General features: G+C 40.2%; 1 protein-coding gene across 2 annotated transcripts in view; it reads left to right on the plus strand.

Annotated features, from left to right (window-relative positions):
- Positions 1 to 24,275, plus strand: part of itga9 (integrin, alpha 9) — a 51,202-nt gene that overhangs the window by 12,731 nt on the left and 14,196 nt on the right. For both annotated transcript variants that reach the window (XM_040139289.1, XM_040139290.1), the window contains exons 11-18: positions 826 to 920; positions 1,263 to 1,353; positions 1,709 to 1,754; positions 1,863 to 2,017; positions 3,659 to 3,819; positions 19,638 to 19,790; positions 20,885 to 20,961; positions 21,428 to 21,575. In XM_040139289.1, coding sequence (XP_039995223.1) covers positions 826 to 920; positions 1,263 to 1,353; positions 1,709 to 1,754; positions 1,863 to 2,017; positions 3,659 to 3,819; positions 19,638 to 19,790; positions 20,885 to 20,961; positions 21,428 to 21,575 — 926 coding nt within the window. The remainder of the gene's footprint in view (positions 1 to 825; positions 921 to 1,262; positions 1,354 to 1,708; positions 1,755 to 1,862; positions 2,018 to 3,658; positions 3,820 to 19,637; positions 19,791 to 20,884; positions 20,962 to 21,427; positions 21,576 to 24,275) is intronic.

Below are 24,275 nucleotides of genomic sequence, written 5' to 3' on the forward strand. Positions count from 1 at the left end.
TACCCGGCGAGGGGGATCTGCAGGAAATATTGCGCTTCTCTCAAACCAAATTATCCTCACACAGAGACACACATTTACACTGTCTGTTTCCCTGACGGCTCAACTTGGCGTCCGTCTCACGCTCGAGGCTAGAAGCCGCTGCCTGGTCTCATCTCCATGTGAGATATGCCTCGAGGCTTGCAGCCTGGCACATTGTGGTTGTGTGTGCAGAGAAAAATGGCAGCATATCTCACCTTGTAACTCGTCACTCTCAGAGTGTTGAAAAGAGCCAGACTTGCTCTCTGACTGACAATATTATTTAAAACTTAACTGCTACCATTTAATTTGAAAGAACTACTGTAAAAATAGAATACACATTTGCTTGCACTGAGAACAAAGACTTATAATTCTACTTCTACATAATGACTTCAATATTGTGTGATATTTACTACAAAAAAGTGCCATTCTTTTACAATTTCTGTTTTGGTATGCTGCACCACATGCCATGTAAGTGTTTTGGTTTATAAAAAGAAAGTTTATATATGGACTTCATGTGGAAATGGCATAAGGAGACATTGTTTCAGTGCTCTCGCCAGCACTATATAGTCTTGTTTCCACTTTCTCAGCGGTCACACAAGTTTTTATGGCTACTAACAACACTTAATTGTCTATTAAGAGCCTTACTGTAACAGCTTGTTTCCCAGGCACTGGCCCAGCTGAAAGTAAACAGGGGGTTAATGAAAGCTTTTGTACACATTCAGGAGCACACACAGTCATTTATGTACTCATTCATTTCTATTCCAGCTCTTCACAAAAACACGTTTTGTCCTTTATTTGTCTCTTCAGATGTAGCCATAGGAGCACCTAAAGAGGATGACTATGGAGGAGCTGTTTATATCTACCATGGGGATGCCGCAGGAATCATCAGCAAATACTCCATGGTAAGACAACTCTTAGTATCAGACAGAATGCCAGCACCAAATAGAATTTTGTTTTTTAATGTTAAGCAAAGGATTATCATAATTATTTAAACAAACAAGATATAATGTGTTAAATTGTAAAATTTAGAAGTGTATTTTTTAGCTCTGGAGATGGCCAGGCTAGCTGTTTCACCCTGTTTACAGTCTTCACTCCAAGCTAAGATATCAAATGTGTAATTTACCACAAGTCTGTAAAAGCAAAACAAATCATCTTTGAAAAATAAATGCGGGGTTAAAAACATATTACACAATGTGCCCATGTTGGCTGACATATTATTTGAAAGCTGGTATCATCTGTTACAGAAACTGTCTGGGCGCAGTGTAAACCCTGGTCTGCAGATGTTTGGCCAGTCAATCTCCGGCAACGTGGACATGGATGGCAATGGTTACACAGGTACAGTCATACCAGACTGGATGAGGGCTTGAAAGATTTTTCTTACCACACCAGGAAAATGAAATAAAAACACACCACATGGAAAAGGATGAGATTATAAATATTTGGTGTTGTACCCTCGTGGCTTTAGGCTCTCATTCCCCTGCAATTGCGGAGTTTCAGACTCGTGATAGAGGCATCTTGTTTACTGCATTCCACAGCTGAAATTCAGACTCAGTCGGCCTGACAGTTAAAGACCTCTGTATATTGTTTTGGGTTTGCAGGTGTAAACAGTGCTGTCAGCAGGAGTTGCATTAATACCATATTTTCTTCTTCATGGCTTTTTAAATCAATCATGCTTATGTTTCTGTTGCAGATGTCACTATTGGAGCTTTCATGGCAGATAGCGTGGTGCTTCTGAGGTGAGTACATGGATCAATCTCTGTGACACAGCAGTAATTATTTTTTCTGCTTATGAATCGTTTTGACGTCCAATCTCTCCCTCACTGTGTCGGCCGCTGTGGTTGTAGGTCCCGGCCTGTCATTACGGTGGATGTCTCCATCTTCCTGCCCGTCTCCATCAACATCTCTGTGCCGCAGTGTCACGAGGGCCACCAGAACCTAAACTGCTTCAACGTCACGGTCTGCATGCGCTTCCGGGGAAGACAGCTGCCGGGACAGATAGGTGAGGACTAATCCCAGCAAGAAAAACCTCACAAAAGTTGTCAGTCCACTATTAAAGAGCTTCTTAACTACCTGGGACCAATATGACTGGTACGATAGCTTGGCTTTCTCTAAAGTTAATTTAGAAAAAAAAGTCAAATAACCCAACTATCTCTATCTGTAGAAATGTAAAAACGATGGCTTCCACTATTTGTTGGTGACCAGTGTCCAAACACAGTGACTTTCTTGAGTCTTGTCATCACATTCAATTTTGAAAGTGAATCTCAAAAGCCAGAAAACTCAGTCGCCATTTGTCATGTCTATACTCTTATAAAACCCTCGCAGATATATTATATATTATGAGGAAGTGAAACTCATACTCCTTGAATTTTTAGTTGACATTTAAATGAGGAAAATTTGTAAACATGATTATGTTGAGCAATTCTCCCCAAGCCTGAGGACAGTCAGTGTGGCTAGCCTTTGGTTTGTGGCTGACTGTCACTGCTTATGGCCGATGGTACCCTTCAGCCTTTGCTAACTGGCTCTTGGGTGCGGTGCCTGTTGAACGGTGAGGTGCAGTCCTGTTCTAGTGTTTGGGTGTGGTCAATCGTAGCCCACCCCCCCAGGGGAGCAGGAGCCCTGTCGTTACATAATGACTACATCCTGGCTCGCAGGAATAAGGCTTCTCTGTTTAGCTGTCTGGCAAAACCCATGGAAAGTGCAGCACCATGTGTTTGGTGACTCCTATAATGAAACCCTCTTTTGCCTCCTCTGGAGTGAGCTCATGGCATTCCCTCTGTTGGTCGGAGGAAGCCAGGTTTTAGTCCGACTGGGGTGTGTCTGCCACCTCTCCCACTGTTTTACCAGTATGACTCCCTCTTGAAGCAATTACTACAGAATGAGGCTGATTCATTCAGAGGAATAGATTTTAAATGGCCCATATTTGTTTTTCTCAGACACACTGGTAATGTTTGACTTCATGCTTATGATTTCTAAATTCCAAATAAATTTGAAGTGTCACAGTGTCACTAAAACTGGGGTGGAACCAGCAGGAATGTTGTTATTGAAATGTTTTCTTTCACAGCAATACCAGTTCTGCCCCACCAGCTGGAAAATTAATTCTTTTTTTTTGATAATCCTTGTCTGCTCATCGTAAGCTACAGAAATATCTGCACGCAAAGCCTGTTTTTATGTAGAATTTCAGTTTATCAGTATTCATTCCTGCATGAGCTAACATAAATAAAATAGCTTATACTGCTTAGCTCTTCTTCATATCTTTGCTGGCTTGTGGGTGAAAGATTGTCAGAAGCCAATGCTAAGTGGGCGTTCATCACTGTAGCAAACCTGTGAACAAATTACATTAAATCCACTGAAATTAGTACTGTTTTTGTAAGGCAAAATAGAACAAAGTGCTCTTGTTAAGTTAAAGTAATATCAGATGATTTGACCAAGAAATGTCAAACATGTTCCCATCTTCCCTCTTAGTCACATCAATTTGACTGCAATAAGAGATAATTTATTTGTTCCCATGTTTTGATGGCATTTACCAAAAAAACCAAAGCCTGCATATGTCAAGTGTTTCCCAAGATTATCTTTACTGAATGAACCACTGCTATCAGTCGATGTTGCAGTATGTGTAACAGTGTTTCTTTCCCTTTCTCAGAGTTGCTGTATAACTTGACAGCTGATGTGGATAAGCGACAGAAGAGCCAGCCTTCCCGGGTTTACTTCATTCAGAGTGGATCTCAGATCAGCCAGATGAGCCAGCAGCTCAGCCTGGAAATCAACAGGGAGGAGTGCCAGCGCTACACTGCCTACGTTAAGGTAAGTTTGGATCGTCTGGCCATAACTGCTGGTGGTGTTTGTGTTGGGTTGTTTGTATGCTGCTCATGTCCTAAGCTGAACTTTCAGTTGTTTTCCCATGACCTTGAGCACCCTCACCCTGCATGGTTGATTTTTGATATGAGTTATTTGCTTATATGGTCTGTTTTTCTGAAATGTTTAGACAAATTAAAAAAAAGCGAAAAATTTAAATGTCAAGATAAAGGAAGGACCATTACATATCTCATAGTGATGTAAGAGCATTGGCTGCTGCAGCTAAACGGTATGGATCAACAGGCTTCTGCTGGGAAGCTGTTTGTGTCACCCTGCTGGGATAGGTTAAAGGTAACATTCAGGCCCTTGATGGTGCATGACACCCTGCTGCTCAAGTGTGCGTCTGCAGAAACTGACAGTAACAGGAAACAGAGTCTCCTTTGTCATTACATAGTGTCTCTATTGTGTTCCTCTGTGATTTAGTCCTGTAGCCACGGAGAGGGTCCTTGTCCTGAGGGCACCATCCATGTTTCACCTCCTCTAATACAGAGGCCCACTGCAGGCCTGTAAATTTCGCTGGTGTTCTTAATGGTGCTCTCCAGGCGCTTTCACCATGGGAGGCTGAGCTGCTGACTAAGGGGGGGCTGTCATTACCGTGCCTGCCTCTCTTCCTTCAACCATTCAGACTATAATGAATGTATATCACACAAAGCAGTTGTAGCAATAAGTTCATTCAGTTATCGAGTTTTATTCAGAGAAGTCTTGCATGTATTTATCCACGCTCTTCATCAAAACTGGATAGTTTTGCACATGCGCATTTCCAATGTAGTTTTCTCTTTTCTTTGTCTAGGTTTCAACACACAGAACATTAACAGGATGCCACATATCTGTGGCATCTCTCTAGCTGTGAGATAAACACACTTATGCTCTAAGTGCCATCCATCAGGCCAGATGATAACTTCAGGGACGAGGCATATTTTGCAGCTCCATTGGTTAGCTGAAGCCCTAATGGTGCTGAAAGAAATTACACTTCGATGTTGCTAAAGGGATCGTTCGTTTTTTGGCGAATTTTGGGAAATACTTATTTGCTTTCTTGCCAAGAGTTAGGTGAGAGGATCGATTCCGCTCTCATGCCTGTCTGTTCTTAATGAAGCTGGAGCCAGATGATGGTTAGCTTAGCTTAGCATGAAGACTGGAAACAGGGGAAATAGCTAGCCCCGCTCTGTCCAGGGGTTAAAGAGATGACAAGTGTCTTTCGGGGTGACTTCATGCAGATATCGCCAATCCAAATCCTCCGATTTGGATTGGCTTGACTGAGGTGTGAAGTGCAGCATGGTTGCACTTCACATTCATTCAGCTGCATTCATCATGCATTCATCCGGCTGTGTGGGTTATTATTTTTTCACTGTATGTATCCACAGATTCCACCAGCTCAGCACCAAAAAGCAAAAATGAGATTCCCAGAGCTACCAGACGCTGAAAAGCCATACAGGATGGTGAAGGTGTGGTGTCCAAATTACAACCTTACCAGACTGTTTACAGGCTGAATGACTTGTATGTGTATGAAAAGTAAAAGGGACAAAGATTATGACCTAGCATGGTAACTGTCTGCCATGATCATCATACAGTACTTTGTCCTAAACTTTAAAGAAGATCTAAAGAATCGCCATAATCAGAGGTGATCTGTCTCCACTCTTAGAGAGGATCCAGTCTGCTTGACCAATCGCATCATTTATCTTCCTCATGTGTCTGCCTGCATGAGCCAGTCCTCCCGTTGCCCAGAAGAGGTATGCTAATGGAAACCAGCTGGTTGCCCGACTACATTCTCGGGGGGGGGGGGTCCACCCTGCCCCTCTCGTAGCTACAACATGCAGTTAAAACACAGGACTTGCGCTACAGCAACACAGCAGGGTGTTGGGCTGCTGTTGTGTCAACTGGAGCTGCATGCTGGCACTGCTGATGGAAAACCCTGTCAGGGTTGATTGCCCAGGCCCTGATGCATGAGGTGGAAGCAGCATCATGAGCTATTCTGAGCCACTCTCACGTTTGTAACTACTCTGACCATCTGTCGACCCCATTTTGTTGACTTTATAGATTTAAACACTTTTAAAGGACCTCAGTTAACAGCGAGGTTTAATAATGCACTGTTAAAGTTGTATTTGTTCTACATTATGCACATGCAGCAACAGGACTGGAACAGACATGCTCAATTTTCCCCATCTGAAGTCAAGTAAAAAGCTGGACTGGCTGCTCAGTAAATCATGTAGTGTTGAGAACACAAGGGCATAACATTAGTTATTTAGAGAGCGCAAAGTACAGAAGCTAATAGTTCAATGCTAACATTTTTTTTCTGGAGGAATTCCTTCTTAAATTATGCAAGTCTTTCATGTTGATCATTTTAAACATGTTTTCATTGGCATTGACTAACAGCATACAAGCCCTCCAGATGGACTTTGTTTGGTTATTTTTAGCAAAATAAACTCCATGCAGGCTTTCACTTCAGTTGTACCTCACATTAGGGAGGTAAAGCATTTCCTAGCAGCGATGACTGATAAATGATTAGGGTTCAGATGTCCAGAGGTGCTGTGCGTGAGATGGAAATGAGTCATATAACAAGAGACTCACCAACTGTAAGCGGAAATTCTTCAGTTGGATGTGTTGTATTAAGTAATTTTGTACTGTCGGCGTGCTACAGTGTGGCATAGTTTCTCAACTTATTGCGCAAGCCAGAGCACTTGTAGTGAAATAGCTTGAAGGTTTGGAGTATTATTCATGTGCAAATGGATGCCTCATTAATAAAAACTTTATTATAGTGGCATCAAGGACAGAAAACTGGAACAGTAGGAATTCTTATGAAACAGGAAAATGACTTTTTACATGCAGACGTATTTTTTACTGGACCTGACTTAGTGGTATCTTATGTTAGATGGGTATGATAAGGGACCATCTACAGAGGATGGTATATATATATATATATACACGCCATCCATAGAGCCATTATGCTAGCAAGGACCAAACCAAAACAAAACAAATGAAGTGACATGAGTACTCTGATCATGTTCTGTGTTTTGTGTATCTAAGAATGCATGCTGTATGTGGAGTGGAGCACATCAGTGTCCATAGATTCAAAGTGCAACAGGTGTGTCAACATCACATTATAATATGCTGTGTCTTACTACAAGTATAAAGCTTTCGTTATTCATTGTGTCACATACTATGTGGTTGCAGGCTGGCTTTTACTGCTCACTTGGCTTTGATTTATTGCTTGTGTTCAAACATGTTTTAAGTATTCGTTTGTTAGATGTTCTGCACTTTGTCCTTGATCACATCTCGTGGCATATTTACATCTTTGGCGATTCATCCATCGTCATATACGTGTTTTTACTCCAGCAGTCCCATCACAGTGCACGTGAGCATTGAAATCATGCCAAGAGCCACTTCCATTTGTGGTCATGAGTGGTATTATGCAGCACTGTAGGTCCAGCACAGTCTCCAAGGAGGAGCTAAAATAGGCAGCTAGAGGCCTGCCTGTAACAGTTGTCTGTTTAATTTAGCTTGTAAAGTATCCTGCTCACTTTCCTCTGGCCTATATTCCACTGAGTATGTGCCCTATATCTCATATCCCCCTAACATTTGCTCGGCACCACCGGAGTATTTAAAGCTCCATCAAATTTTATTCTAAAGACTGCTGCTGTTATTGGGGCATCTGCAGGAGGAACATCTATCTGTCAAGGCTAAATGCAATGAGGCCATCTCCAGGCTCCAGTCGCATTTGAATGAATGGAAAAACTAGCTTATGTAGGCATGTTGGATTTTAGCATACAATGCGTGAGTTTTTCAGGCTGGGTAGATTGACTGATGATGGTCTATGAAGTTACAGAAGGAACCAGGTTACTTGTATCATTACCTCTCCAAATTCCGTTGAAAGGCAGTAATGTTTGATCTCGTGTGTGTGTGTGTCTCCCTGTGTTAGTGTCATATCTCATTCATATCTCTTTTGGCTTAACTGGGCAGGCCAATCCATCTTTTTCATGCTATATTTTGTTAGAAAACAAAGCCTGAGAGAAGAAAGAAACAACAACAAACAATCAAACTGCAGCTTTACAAGTTAGAGAATAAGTCTGTGTTGGTGGGGGTTTGTGTGTGGTGCATCATCAGCTTCACTGATGTAGTTTCAGCTCCACTTATACAACTGCTACTTGTATGCCGTTATACCATATAACATGCTGCCTGTATCCACAAATGGCTACTTTCTGAAATTAGGCGCTAGCAAAATGGTAAAGACATAATAGCAAATAGTAGAGCTGAAATGATTAGTTGATTCATTTATAAGTTTTTAATCTACAACAATTTTGATAAGCTATTATTTAAGCAAAAATGCGAAAAATTCACCAGTTTCAGCTTTTTACGTGTGAACATTTGCTTGCTTTCGTAGTCTATGATCGTAAACTGAATTCAATCGCTTTTGGACTGTTGGTTGGCCTTTTTTTCCACCGTTTTCTGACATTTTGTAGACCAAATTATTGATCGAGAAAACAATAATCGTATATAGTTGACAGTGAAAATAATTATTTGCAGCTTTAGTTACTCCTGATTCTGATTCTGAAGAACCGTTTAATTTGATTGAAAACCAAATGGTGCTCCATAGATTCATTATTGACACTGACCACTGACTTTAAAAGACCTGGGTCAAACTGTTTTTATCGGTATTTTGCTAGTTGCTTTAGCTTAATGTATCTGGAGGCAGAGAGAAGATCTGGACAATCAAAGTGAAGTACCGGACAGACACCGTAATGATTGACAGCTTACCTGACAGTGTTTGAACTGTGTTATGCTGTTAAATCTGCTAATCTGTGAAAAACCGTTTACACTTACTGTTTGACCCCAGTCGGCTCTGCACAGACAAACAGGAAACCCTGGAGAGTAAAGCAAAGAGTTCCTGTCTCTGCATCCCAAAGAGTCTCCAGTTTGACAAAGTGCCAGAGCCTCGACACTGTCTGGCATGTAGAAACCCAGAGCCGGGCCACTGCCACACTGCCTGCTTTGTTTGCCTCTTTACAGTTGAATAGAAACGTGCAGTTCCCTTGATGCCTTCCCGGTTTTATTTACCCTCAGGCCAAGAGAGCTGATACAATGAAAGTATATAGCAGGAAGGTAATCAATTCCAGCTGTCTTCTGTTACACATGGCAGCAAGTCAAGCATATATTTATAAAGAATGTAATGAAAATAATTAAAAAAAAAAAAATACTAGTGCAGTGTGCTGCAATAATAAATCAAGTGGAAACTGTCATAGACACTGCCATATAAATAAGTTCAGCTAAATGCTTTGTCTTCGAGTATTAGTGTTAATTGTATTTACTGGACACTAAAGAAGAGCTATTCAGGTTAATTTTAGCTCAGGGTAATATTTTGGTCAGAATTTCCCTACATGGTCATGCCAGAGTGAACATTATACAGTTCTCCAGGCTTGTTTTGGGAGTGCACAGCCAACAGACTTTTGTTACAGTAAAACAAGTCAAATTTCTTGTGACGTTCCTCTACGGCGTGTGCATTGAAGATACAGTATAAGTAAGGTATTATTTTTGGTATGGCTGCTTAATAGTCCTACTCTGTGTTGTTGCCATGGTAAATCTATTCCCGTTACTCATATCAAGACAGCCCAAAGGTTGGGCAGATTTGATGATTTGTTGATTTTGGCAGCTAAGCATGCTGGGCAGAATGTTTCCACAGTCTTTTGGCTGTTTTACGGCCACACAGTGCCATTGCAAGGCAGCGTAATGGGTGGCCAAGTCTGACCACAATGAGAGAGTTTCTCTTGCCATGTTTCCCGCTTCCACTGCAGAGGAAACATGCCTGTATACGGTTGTTCAGTGTGAATGTGGTTGCCTGTAGAGTCAGAATGTCATAATGTGATGGTGCCTGTGCTTCACCACACCAGGATAAGAGAAAAAGGCTACTTCATCACTTGGCATCTTCGTGATGCTTCCTTAACAACCTGGCAGTGACCCCGTCATCATTTCCCATACTTTATCTATTTGTTAATATTAGGGTATATTCCTGATGTGGTGGCGTCAGCATCAAATTCTGCTTCCTGCATACATGGGAAAGATCTGCCCCTAAGGAAGTGTAACAAATATACACAGAAGACATTTGTTTATGTCCGGCAGCGACCGTAACCTGCCCTCATCAGTTAGATTTGACTAATTTGTGCTCCAAGTATTATCAGGGCTTTGTCTAAAAACAATGGTTCCAGCAATAACAGTTGAGTAAAAATGCCCCAGATTTTGTGCACAGTGACGAAATCAGCTGCAGGAAGCACCTGGAGACCTCCTCTATCACCAGGATGGAATAGACTCAAACACACTCACAAACTCGGTGAACTCCATTTTAAAAACTGCACACTTTGACCTGCACCTCCATGCTAGGATCTCATCTGGTTTTCTCCTGAGATTAAAAAACTAATTTTCATGTAATTAAAAGACACGATGCAGAAAACAACTTTGAACTTATGTAAAGGAATCCTCCTTCTTTCACCGTGCTTCTGTAATTAATTGAATTAGTCTACAGATAACAAGCTTCCTGTTTATGCAGAAGAAATATTTATCAAGATGTTGAAGGAAGTTAATCTCTCAAAGACAGGAAGTCTTCAGATGCTTCTTGATAACTCTAAGTGGCAACAAAAATTCAGTAATGTAATTCTGTTGCCTTTGGTTTAATGAGTTTATGAATAAAACCCAATAAAATGTTGTCTGGGCCTGAAATCTCTCCGTATTTGCTATCTAGTGCATTACATTTACCCCCTGCCATTATATTTGAGTGTCTCAAATCAGTGTGAAATTTCTTATCATTTGTTGTAGTCGTATTAGTATTCTTCCCATTATTACCTAAAACATAATACAGACTTAAATCCACCTTGTTCCTATTTGATTTACAGCTCTCAAAACACAGAGCTGCTTCCTTAAAAGGGCCTCATCTGGATTCTTCTTTTTTTTTCAGCAAAAAGGTTTGTTTTGCTTCTTAGGAGAGCCTTGCATGTGTCCTTGTGGTGACTCCACACTCATCAGTCAGGTTACAATAGAGATCAGCGAAGGGTTAAAGTTAGATAGTGATGACGATGATGGGAGCCCTGGGTCAAGAATTTGGAAAATGAAGAGGCTATAATACGAGACCTTTTAGGCTAATTTACCTTCACTTCTGCTCCTGAATATCAAGAGCTCAACTTTACAGCCTTAGGGCCATTTCAAGAGTGTAAAGCCTTGAAATTCTTCCAAAGGAGATGTAGTAATGACACTGAAAATAGCGCAGACACAAATAATATGTTGAAAGTATCACAATGTGGGAACTGAGATATGAGGGAACACATCAGTGTATTTATAGGTGAATGTCAGGATTTCAGACCCAGATATTACACTAATACAGCTATAGTTAGTGTTGGCATTGAATCAAGTTGTTGTTGATGGAATATAGTAAAAATAACATGCTGATGATTTTGGTATGTTTGAGCAGTAAACCTATTCCATCTGCCAATTTCCACCAGGGAAGCGAGGCACCTTTCTCTCCTCCTTTATAAATCCCAGCTGCGGTTTTAAGGGTCAAATGTTGAATGCCTTCTTCATGATGCATGCGAGACCCTAAAAGTTTCCTGCAATTTGTGTTTATGCAAACATTGTTTAAAAAAGCAATAAATTCAATACACTTGGATTCTCCAACACGTAAGAGATGTATATCTCCATATCTGCACCCTTGGGATCTTTATCGTGGGAGAGCCATTCTATTGAAAGTCCAAAGCGAAAGTCTGAGTGTTTCAGCGGAGAGTTGGTGCGTGAGGCAAGGATTTTGAATAGCAGGTAATGTGTACTGCTGCAAATAATTTTTTTGCATATAAGCTGCGTTAAGAGCAACATGGTATTTACTGCTGTTTATTCTTGATGCGGCCTCATGCATGACAGTACAGATGGAATACGTTTCCTGTCAGTTACGTGATGATGCTCCTCTGTTTTAGCCAGGAGGAAATTTGTGTTTGCTCATGGGAGACATTGCAACTCACTGCCACATCTAGCAACACTCAGTCCTGCTAAAGGTTAGGATTTGGTTGATTAATGTTTCACTGAAACAACATCCCAAAATTGTACAAAGGAGCCTCATAGTTTACTGAGTTCAGTCTTTGACAATGTACAGCAGCAAAGCTAAATGTTTCTTTGTGGTGTTTCTCTCGTATTAAATTTTTTGCGGCGGTGAATGTATAGTTGGGGCAGACATTAAGGGGAATTCTCAATTGAGGACAGTTCTGATCCGGCAGTAGCAATGGCAGATGATTGTTGTAAATGTTTCATCGAAGTGGACACAAATCAGGGAAGAAGTGAAACAAGTGACACAGTAATGATTTAAAAATGGAGGGAGGGTAAGAATCGGGAATGGAGGAGAGTTAGAAATAAAGAGCAAAATATTCTTCTAGACTCAAACTTCATGACTCCATGACCATGTGACAGACTCACACTTTCACTGTGCCAACAATTCTGATGTCAAAGTACACTCCCTCCATCTTGTCAGAGTACCACTATGACAAGTGACAAGGGTTTACGCAGTTAGAAGGTGTTTTGATTTATTTGTGCAAAAATTAATTGTAGGCAAGACCACTCCACTGTTTACTGAAAGCACAACTCGTAATTATCCTGAGCGTAGAACCTTGTAAATCCACACATTTGTTTTCATTTCTAACTAAATTAGTTTAATAAGCAGAACTATAACTGGAGTATCTCTCAGTAGTAAAAACATATTTCCCTTTTGTAACAGACACAATGTTCAGTGATCTCAGAGCTCTGCTTTTTAAATGCTCTGTCAGTTCAATCTGTTTTCTGGGCACAGTGTGTTTTTATGCACACCAGGTTGTGGGGTGTGTGAAGTGTGTTATTTATCAGATTGGTGCCCGAAGCTGGACAGACATCTGAGAATCGCAGCATCTACTACTAACATCAGACAGGCTGAAACATTTTCCAGTGTTTAGAGTAAACATGGCTCATGTTGAATGGGAACAGTTTTAAAAGCATACTGAATGCATTTGGTATGACTGGTAGTGTGGCATTTTCATATTAATCCGAATTATTTGGTTTTGGGCAGGATGGAGGTATTAAAGTCCAAGTGCATTTTTTATTGATTTGTAACATTTTTCCAGACTTGCTATTAAGAACATGGTTATTCTCATAGATTCATGTCATTGTTTCAGTCAGATCCTTTTGGCTTCAAGCAGCTTGATAGCGGGTTGCCGCTCATTGTTTAGCAGTTCAGATCGCAATTTTACCGTTCTGGTTGACTGTCCGACTCTGTAGGCTGTTGTACTCACCTGTAAAGCTTTAAAAACACACTGTATCTGCTCAGCGCCAATCAGCAGTTAGACAAAGTTAGCGACCAGCTGGTGAACAGAGTGAAGCATTTAGCAACTAAAGAGCCAGATATTTCCCTCAGGACTTGGTGGAGACCAAAAACAAGACCAAAAAAGGACTTAAATCATCCCCTGGACACAGCTGTTTCACAACTTGTTTCTGCTGCTCCCAAGTGGCCAATAAATTAGTTACTGCAGATTTAAAGCAGCACTAATTAATATTTTTATATTAACAATGGATCAGATAACTATGTTTGATGTGAAAAGAGTCACTAGTGACGAACCAACAGAGAATTAGCCTTCTCTGTAGTTATGTTGTGGTTTTAGCATCTTTCAGCTCACTTTTTTGACTTTCTAGCATGTAACTATATTTTTTTGGTTCACTCTCACCGCTCTCAGTTTCATTTCGAGCCTCAGCAAGCAGATGTTTTCAGTGAAAAAAATCTGATAAGCTCACTGTGCACTACGGGCCCGGGACCAAATAGCACACAGACAATGTTAGTGACTAGCTAGTGAACATGGTGGAGCAATCATTTGACAGAATTGGTGGAGACCAAAATAGAGCTAATAGGAGAGTGAATAGTGGTCCCTAGATTTGCCAGGTGGCCAGAAACACGATTCCAAACAAATACTAATGTTGCAGCATGTCTGCTGGATGTTTAAATATGACATGTAACTACTGAATATGATAAATAAATATAATAATGTTTGCAATATCAGCTTTATAAGGTGATACTACCACAGTGTTGGATTTACAGCTTGTTCTGGTGCCCCTAAATGTAAAAAAAAGAAAAAAAAAACTAATACTAAAATAACACCAGCAACGTGACAAAAAGGCAAGTAAATTGACAAAAAAACAACAACAACTTTGTAACTAAAAATTACGAGAGGCAGAAAAACACCTCATTTGAAAGGGCAAGCCAAATAGGGGACAATAGTGGACGCAAGGCACAGTTCAAGTAACAAAACAACAAGGGGAAAAGCACATAAAGAACATAACAGTAAAAAATCACCAGATTTAGAAGCAGTCATTCTCACTCAGAAGTCCTTGACAATGTCCTTGAAGGAAGTTATTCAGATTTCTTAAAAAAAAAAAAATCCCGTCACTGGCAACAGCAGTGAACTGAGGAGCTGCTCTTTGGGAGATTTTAGAAGAATGAAAAGATGATTGTTAGATATTAGTGAAGTTCATAGCAGAAAAATCAAGTAAGAGTTAATCAATCCAAAACGAATTCTGTTAAATATGAGGATCGGCCATGGGATTTATCCATAGATCTGTGATCTTTTCTGGTTTAAGAATAAGGATTGCAGTTTTGTTGTTTCAAGAAGCTATGGTGACAAAGCAGGTAGAGACTCTGATCTTTTGTGCCATGACACGTGAATAGAAACATTTAGGAGCACTGGGATCATTTTCACAGAGTAAGCCGTCCATAGTTGACTTGTCCAATATGGTTTCTAGCTAAAACAATTGGATGACACTCTTTACTGCTCCTACACAATTTGTCATTCTAGGCTTCCCAACATCTGCTAACCTATTCTGAGCTGAGCAGCTGCTATAGTTTGACCTATAGTCAATCTGGCAGAGAGTTACTCACTAAAAATGTCGGTAAATGTCTCACTTATAGAATTTTTTTAGAGGACAAGCTGAGATAAACTGCTTAAGTGCATGTCTGCCGTATGCTGCAGACATTACTGTAAATACTTTCAATTTCAAGTTGTCTCCCCTTGTCTTAGTATATGCACGTAACCCTAACTTTTGACAGGCTGAATCCATTCATCACTTAACTAAAAAGCTTTTTCCAGTTAAACTAAGATTCCCTGGAGTTTAGCCATCGAATGAAATGGCCTCAACCTGCAAGTCATCCAAACATCCATTGTCCTAAAAAGGAGTTCTGTGAGCACGTTTCCCTCATGAGTTAATAAAGACTTCCCATGACCAGGATTAGGCTATATGCTTTGGGGGGAATGGTTTGGCTGAGAGTTGAGCTCTTGTGCTTTTCAGCCAAGCATGAGGCGTTTAAACTGAGGATCAGAGCCTGTTGCAGCCTGATGTCATCCTCCCCACACCCGCCATGGCGGAGCTGCTCTGTGAGCATAAAGGGGCAGTTTGGTGTGTTGCCATCTTGTTGATCAGATTAACATGTGAAGATCAGAGCTTGCAGCACTAGAGTATAACTCAAGTACAGCTCAACTAGAGTTCCGGGCGAAATCTATAAAATATCTTTAACTAGGTCAAATTCATTCATGCAGCAGCATCTTTATGTTCCTAAAACAAGCAAGCATCAAGTGTAGATGTGTAGGAAAAAATCATACAGGCAGCAGAGAGGGAAATCAAAGGGGAAAGAATGGTTGGTAAGGGCGCGAGTTATGCTCTGCTGTATTAAATAAATGGGTCCTGAGTGTGAACATAAACACAGAGATAGTATATTCCACAGAGAGGGGGTGTTGTAGGTGAAGGTTTGATTCCCAGTTGTTTTCTTTGAAAACATGCAGTGGCAAACTGTTCTCCATCCTGTGAGTTAACTATATGAATATGCATACAGGGAGGAAGGGTTGGTATCGAGTGTGTCATAAAATATCCCAACTGCTGTACCATGCAGATTTTCGTCCTATAGATAAGAATTTACAGTTTCCAAAATATGGTGGGAACTACTGGAAAACAACTGTTTCCTGCCAAGTTTGCTGGCATCTCTACAGTATAACTGGAACCATTAATAAGTAAATATGTCCATGAGATGATGAGAGGGTTCAGACTCATTTTAAGTGACTAGGAAATTTACCTTTTTTATGGGCAGTACTTCCAACTCTAAGCATACTGTCCTTCAAAAATCCTTCATCTTGTTTAAAGCCAATATGTGTATAATTTGAAAATTTCACTTTCGTTTGTGTCAGACAGAAATACATGCCCCTAATCCGATGAATAGGGCTAAAAGAACTGAAACAGGGCTGAAAAATCAGTCAAAAGTCATGAAGTTAGCAAATAGACTCACTAATGTCACTTATCTAAAGTTTGCTAACATTGGCTAACTTTAGCCACCATTGGCTACTGGTCAAACCAGACCAAGTTAGGCTGTAGCAGCAAAATCCCTGACTGTATTAAATTGAGCGACGGTGCGTTTTATTGCTCATGAGTTCAACTTTTCGTAACATAATGTAAGAGGAAGAATGTTTTATTTTTTTTCTTTTAAATGTCATATACTTTTGCTTTAAAACTGGCAAAAACTAATATAAACCTGCTGTTTCATATGTCTACTTTCATTATAATGATCTTTAAATAACATAAATCCCAGAATTGCTCTATCCGATCTGAAATCAGAGACTTTATGTTTGATGAGTGGAAGCCTTTTAGTGCAGAATAACCTGTCTCTTGTGAACTTACAGTCACATAAGGCCGGTAAGGGTTTCTTTCCATAAAATTATAGGTAGCAGGCAGTTAACACTAGCCAGTGTCCTTCTCAGCTGGAGCTCAGGAACTCTTCTGTTCCATAAATACAGGAATTAAAAGCAGGATCAGGAGGGAGTAAATAACTGGACCAGGAGTGTGGATTCGGGTGGGGCAATTGGCAGCATTGGTCAAGGGATAATAAAAGCTTAGGCCAAGTGTTACTGAACAGCCGTCGGCACTACTAATGTAAGCTTTCTGTGAGTCTTGGGAACTCTCCAGTTAGCAATCTGTAGCCTTGAAGGCCAGTTAGTTAGCAGTCTGTATGCCTGTGTTTCAAGAACAAAGTCATCCTGTATCTGCACAATAATAGATGCTCTGTTAAAAAAAGACGTGGAAATCCCTCCATAGCGCACTAGATTAATGGAAAGATTATGCCTATTCACTTGTGCATAAAAGTCACTCTTAAAGCATGAGATGCAAAAACACCACATTTCATTTAAAGTAATTTGGTCCCCCTGTGGCTTGTGAAAATGTGAGATAAGCGGTGGGAGTTTGAGGCTGGAGACCTGAGCAGTGAACTTCCAGGGGGTCATTTCACTCAGATGCCGGAGGACAGGGTCCATTTCAAGCATTCTTCTTTAATGGCTGCTGAGGCTGAGGGCTTTTGCCAGTGCCTCACATAGTATACCACCACTTGTCCAGTACTGACTACCACACTGTGTCATGTTACCTCCCAGCTGAGCCGACATACGACTTGAGCAACACTGTCTCTGTAAGTCCAATAAGGCATGGATTGCACTCTAGTGATCAGTGTGAGATCAACGTCTATTTTGCATCTGCGTTACCCAGCCTTATTTGACTAGTTCTACTGTGGTAACGGGTAGTGCTGGCCCAAAATGAAAGACCAAATATTTTCTACTGATGCTTTTCGATTTCGATACGAATCGAGTTTACACTGGTACCTACCGCCTCCACGAAATATGCCTGAACTGAAAGTCCGACACTGGCAAAAGCCCTTGCCTTCTCTTGTCTAATCGGCTTTTATATGTTACCAAACTAACTGCTAGTCATATAAATGAACGAATTACAACCCTAGATAGTGTTAAAAACTCAGTGTGACAAAGTTAAGCTTGGTTCAAGCAGTGCAGGTAGTTACTTTTCCTCTTACAGTAGCTGTGTGAGCTCACTGCTAAGAGTGTTCGGGACTACAAAGCTGTATACTCGACTCAAGTCAGCTGCTGATACCAGCTCCGGTAAGAACTTGCTGCCCTCGACACTTCCTCTACATGCCGAAATGTATCCCGCACGCAGAGGAATGCTGGTGTTAATAATTGTTTTACATTTTGATTTAAATACTCGTATTATCTCCAGGTTTTTTCTTATATCTGTTGCTGTCATAATACAGCATACACGAGTTGGTAGATTTTTTTTTTTTTTTTACTGTAAAAATAATGTGCACATAGCAACACAATAATAAGTTAAGTAAAACACATTTAAAACACAGTTATCAGCTTTATCGCTTAGTAATTTTTAGCCATACATGTGGTTGCCAAGATGGTGAACATGATAGACATGCGTGCTCAGCATCAGCACGTCAACATTGTCGTTGTGAACATTCTGACATTATCGTAAAGCTCAAAGCACCCACAGAGCTGCTAACATCCAACATGATAAAAAAAAATACCCTGGTTCCACTTTTCAAAGATAAATATTTGCTGTTTTTCTAAATTTTAACTGATAGTAAATTGAATATCTTTGGTTTTGAACTGTTGGTTGCAAAAAACAATTTTAAGATGTCAGCTTGGGCTCTGGAATATTTTATAAATGAAACAATAAATTGATTAATCAAGAAAATAACAGGCTGATTAATTATTGATATAAATAAATGTGATTTGCAGCCCTATTTTCAATTGTCAACTGTAGAGCCAAAAAGAAAATGAAAGAAAATCACAAAAAATTCTCTATCATCAGCAATGCCATTTCTTTATCTGTTTGCATCACCATTTCCCAAATGAGCCCAAAATATTCTGTTTTCGTTTATTCATGTCCTGCGCTAACGGTCGTTCTTTCCTGATGTAACTCACTCACTGTTGATGAGTTGGGTGGGTTCTCCAATGGTGTTGCCTAATGTGTTCGAAGCCCAGAATGGCCCTGTCTGAGGAAAAAGGATGGGTGGGTGGACACTGGAAAAAGCTCTGATAATGGACAAAAGAGAGAAAGTGCAAAAGAACGTGTGGCCTAAGTGACCAACGGAAAGCACAGGGAAGCCCTTTGTGTTTAAATTGTGGGTTTGGCTCCGTGTTGGTAGACATCAGTTGGGCAAAGGGACACAGGGTGCATATGAGTCTGTTGTTGCTGCAGCTTTTAGACATTAAGATCAGAGTCAGACCCACCAAGCAGCATTCAAAGATCTGAGTGTAGCTGTAATGAACAGAAGAGATGAAAAAGCAACAACAGTATCTGCTTTTCCCATGTATGTCTTTCACCACTGTCATCTAATGAAGATATGGGATTTGATCACATTTAGCTCTGTTTTCATTCTGTCTGCATTGTTTCCAAACCTAATGCCAAATCAAACACTTCTTTTGTGGTCTTAGATGGAGCTGCCAGAAACGCAAATATAGCTCTCAGAGGCAGTGCCAGCAGGTTTTAAAAAAAAGTTCCGAGTGTTCGCTTTGCTGAGAACTTTTAGTGGTGGCCCTGTTTCTGCTATTTCAATAAAATGACAAAAAAGACATTGTAATTGATGAAAGAGTTATCTCACCCGTCCATTGAAACTAATTAAGATGATTTGGTGGTTTATCTGTATACTTACATCTGCAATCAACCACGTGGACCTTTGGCTCAGTGATTATAGTGATAACATCATATCCAGACTGTATGATCTTCTGATAATCTGCAGTGTAATCAGTCTTTGCCACAAGTGTCAATTGGACAAAGATGTTAAGTTACCATAATCATCAAGGCTGTCATTGCTTTGACCTTAAAATTAGTTTTAATAGTTTTATGTCTACGGTGGGGCAAAGTCTTTGCAATAGCCTTTTTGTTTATGGTCTCTATAGAAAGATGTGAAGGACGTGTTCACAGCCATCACGTTCGAGGCGGCTTACAGCCTGGGGAAGCATGTGCTGACAGGACACCAGGAGCGAGACCTGCCTGCGCTCACTCCAGTGCTACGATGGAGGAAAGGAAACAAGATTGCAGTGAGGAACGAGGTAAAATAAGGATTAATATCGTATAAATAGATGAAGTAAAATCCTTCTAAATGTAGCTGTTGAAGATTTCAGGGCTCCTCATTTCTTTACTGCAAAAAAGTGGTTTGGAGAATCATACACTTCACCAGCTGCAACACTTAACAAAGTCTTATATGGTCTTTATTTGGAAAACCTTTGTCAGGAGTTGGATTTGAAAGTAAAGTATACATCTATTTTCTTGTGAATGGATCTTGAGACAAAATGGACAATTAAAGTTGTTACCACCTATCTAGCCCCAATATGATATAGACAATTTATTGCTGAAGAAGAAAATGGACATCAGATAGGACTTTATCTTTCATGAAAACGTAGTGTCACAAGACCATGATTATTCTCTAATTGTAGCCTCTTTCAATCTCTCTTTCCTTCTTACTTACCTAGATACCGTATCCGCCTGCACTTTTATAAAGATATTGTTCAGTTCACCCAAGTTGCAACAGTGTTATCACTATGTTTTATGTTAATTTTGATCTTGTATTAAGAGAATCACAGTTATTTTCTACTAGTGCAGATTCTTATTTCCTCAGTTGGTTCGACAGAAAGTGAAATTCTCCCCACACCTGACAAAAGGACGACAGAAGGAATGAATGAAATAGCTCAAATTGAGGTTATAATGATTTAGTGCTTGTTACTAGCTCATTATTGTCTGTGTTAGTTTTTCTTGAGTGAAATCCAACAAGACTGATTCATTTATTTTCTTTGCAACCACCTCTAACTTGCCCCACATGTGTTTCCCCAACGTCTGCACTCCTTGAAAAACCGAGAGATTTGCGTCTTTCAGCACCTACAGAATCCATTTATCTGAAACTCTTCGAACTCTAATGCTTGACTTAAGTTTCCTTTCATGATCTAGCCTTAAACCAAAGACCATCCTCTGACTAATTAAAAGAGAGATCAGACAGAGTAAAGACTTTTGGCCTTCCTGGATAAAAATCTACTGGATAGTGCCAAAAACCACACAACACTGCCCCCTATTCTGAATATGGAGTCAGTGTGTTCAGTGCATGGACAGCATGAGGTCATATGAATTGTGTACTTTACTGTTTCCTCTTCAGACTTGGTTTGAGAAGAACTGCCTGTCAGATGACTGTGCTGCAGACCTGAGGCTCCATGGGAAACTGTTGCTCTCTGGGTAAAAACCCTCATCTTCACAGTTCAGATTTAGATTCATTCTCTGTCTTTGCCTTTTCTTCCAGTAGTGAGGAAGCAAGCTGAAATATTAGGCCATGTGGGTGTGGGTAGTGGAACCATGACGCATGCTTGGAGGATATCCATATGTTTTTCCATAGTTAGGGAGTTCCCTTTCTTTTTATTGTGTATCATCTGCTCTATGTACATTTAGTGAAAGTTTACATCTGTCATGGTTACCAGTTGTCTTTTTTTTAGATACATTCTTTTTTTTCTGCAAAAACAAGCAGATGCTATAATTTAAGGGCACCGCCTCACTGTTTACTTATATTTTACATCAAAAATAAAACAAATTTAGATCCATTGTTAATATAAATCTTTGCTTACTGTTCCTCCTGTAAGGTCCCCCAGTTGTTATAAGAAGTTTATTTATTCTCTGAAATACATGATTTACTATGTGTTCCCGTCAGGTTGCATAGCAAGCCCCATTTGGCCCTCGGGGGAGTGAAGAACATCTCTTTAAACTTGACCATCTCTAACGCTGGAGACGATGCCTACGACACCAACATCTACTTCAACTTCTCCAGAGAAGTTTTCTACATCAACTTTTGGCAGAAGGTCTGTTCTGGCTCTTGAAATATCTGTTGTTTATTTAATCTGGTGCTCATGTTTATTTCTGAAGTCTGATTTGCTGTTTTGTTTTGTTTGTTTTTTTTTTTTTGTTTGTTTTTTGCTGTAGTAAAGTAAAAGTGAAACTGAAGTTGAAACGATACACCTAACCGTGTTTTACACACATATATATGAGCTGAATATCATTAGTTTTCCAATGAGATGTACATTTTCTCAGAGATAGTTTATTAAAAAGACTGATTATATGTCAGGAGTACAGCCTAAACAGTGAAGCAGTCAAACCTGCGAAAGGGCAATTGAACTTAGGGCTTTGCCTGAGCCGTACAGGCGACCATGTGGATGAAAGGTGAGGAGATGAAGAGCGGGAGAGCCCTAGCAGCAGCAGCAGTAACAGCTGTCCCATCTCAGAAGGCAGCTACTCTGGCTGACCTGTCATACGCTTCTCTGACTCATTTAAGACAGATGCACCATGTCAACAATATATGAGCTGTGTGAATGAGAACAAATCACATAATACATATTACCTCAAGCTTGATCTGCGCACCATTAAAATTGCGTTGCACATGTTTAAAGACTCCCATACTGAATGGGGCAAATACAGGTTTCGAAGGATAATGACTTATACCTTAATGGAGGTATTGATCAGGCCTGCTCCTGACACTCTTTCACCTCTAACAGAAAACAGTTTCAGAATTCTGTTAAAGAAATATCTACCCACTGCCATCCCACTTTAAACCTGAGACATTTTCCTTTGCGACCACGCTGCGTGTGGATGGATTTCACAGCGACCACCTCTGCCTCTGGTCATGTCTGTTTGCTCACTTGTTGCAAAGAGGACAGCAGGTCCGCTCACAGCAGAGAGAGAGACGCCACATCAGACGGACGGCTGGGAACAACATCCGTCAGGAAGGCTTTTCCCCTCATAACACACCTCATGTTTATCCTCCAGCTGGGTTTTTTCACCCCTGTGATGGATAGGACAATCTCTGTAAAGCCCCCCCCCAACAAAGCTGAAATTTGATTTAAATAGAATACATGCTGCAGGCAAATATTAGAAAAACAGTGTTTCAGTTTCATAGCTAATCTAATGAACCAGGCTGACATTAAGTATCAGGTTTCCAGCGGCCACAGAGCCTCATTTTGTTTGGAGACCTGATAAGTCAGGATGGCCTGCTGCACAAAGAGAACAGGCAGTGAACAGTATAAGGAGATGACAAAGAGGCCACTGAGCAGGTTTACTGCCGTATGCACTTTGAGACATTTCTAACAACTGCTGGAGACGTCTGAGATGATGATGATGTGAAAGTTGGGGTCAGCTCTCAGTCCTCCCACTGTGGCTTTTTCTGTAGTGAGCGTAGCGTGGACTTGCACGCCCCTCATATTTAAGAGTGGGGTGCGTTAACTCTCTGTTGTTCTTGCAACACAAGCTGTCAGAGAGCTGTGGAGGTGAATTGGTTTCAGGAGCACTGCCTTTACTCCCATGGGACTCGGAGACTGCTGCACCAGCTTCTGTGTTTTCTTTTTTTATCTCTGAAATGTTTGAGTAGTCTGTTTTTTTTTTAAGGTTAGAGCTGTGGCAGATGTTTGTACCACTGTATTTCTGGTAGCGCTTTATACTACTCCACTACACTTGAGAGGGAAATATTCTAATTTTTACCCCACTACATTTACCTTAAAGCTATAGTTACTAGTTTGTTTTGCTGATAAATATTTTACACGCAAAACATACCTTCTTCTAAATCATGATTTGTTAGATTAAAACACACAGCAATACATCAAAAGTTAGCTTCACTTCAGCGAGAGACAGTATTAAAATAACTGCTTAAACATTAATGTTGCAGTTGGGCTGGGTGATATTTCAAATCAATTTCATGATATTTATGGATGTTTGTCCACCTCAAGATGTAACAAACGTATGCAAAATTATGTTTTAAATAATCAGATTTCTGTTCATTGTAATGCACTGCGTTCCACCGGTAAGTATTAAATCAGGCAAAACCCTCCACACATATAAATCTCAAACTTCAGTAACTAATTATAGTAGTTTTGATTAAAATTGACTCCGAATCATTAACTCAACTCAGCGATTATAATTGCTGGTATATAAATATAGTATATAACACTCTGAAAGAGGCCTTTTTCCATGATGAGTACTTTTACGTTTAAGTAGATTTTGCTGATAATACTTCTGTTTACTTAAGTTCAATTTTGAATGCAGGACTTTAACTTGTAAATGAATATTGTTATGTTGTGGTATTACTGCTTTTACTTGAGTAAAGGATCTGAATACTTCTGTTCATTTAACAGTTGGTATAGATTAGCATCATGTTGAAAAGGTCAGAAATTCAAAATGCTACTGAGAAATGTGTGAAGCTGTGAATTTCAGTGGGGATTCAAACCTAAGAATACACAAATCCCTGATTGTCTTGGCTGTGAAGCATTGCTTTGCAAATGCCATGAAAGCCAAAAGTGGACCTGAATCGTCATACCTGTGTAGAGAGGATAAAGTAGGTGATGACAGTGGTTTGGAAAAGGTAGACCGAACTAAAGCCAAATACCGATACCAAATGTATAAAGTGGATGGAGGTATGAGGACATATGCAGAACATGCGGAAAGCGGGCCTCCTGTGTGTTGTCTTCCTCACTGACAGACTGCTCCAGTAGAGGCTTCAGCTGACACTAAAGCTG

The sequence above is a fragment of the Xiphias gladius genome, chromosome 11, assembly GCF_016859285.1.
Source record: "Xiphias gladius isolate SHS-SW01 ecotype Sanya breed wild chromosome 11, ASM1685928v1, whole genome shotgun sequence".
NCBI lineage: Eukaryota > Metazoa > Chordata > Actinopteri > Istiophoriformes > Xiphiidae > Xiphias > Xiphias gladius.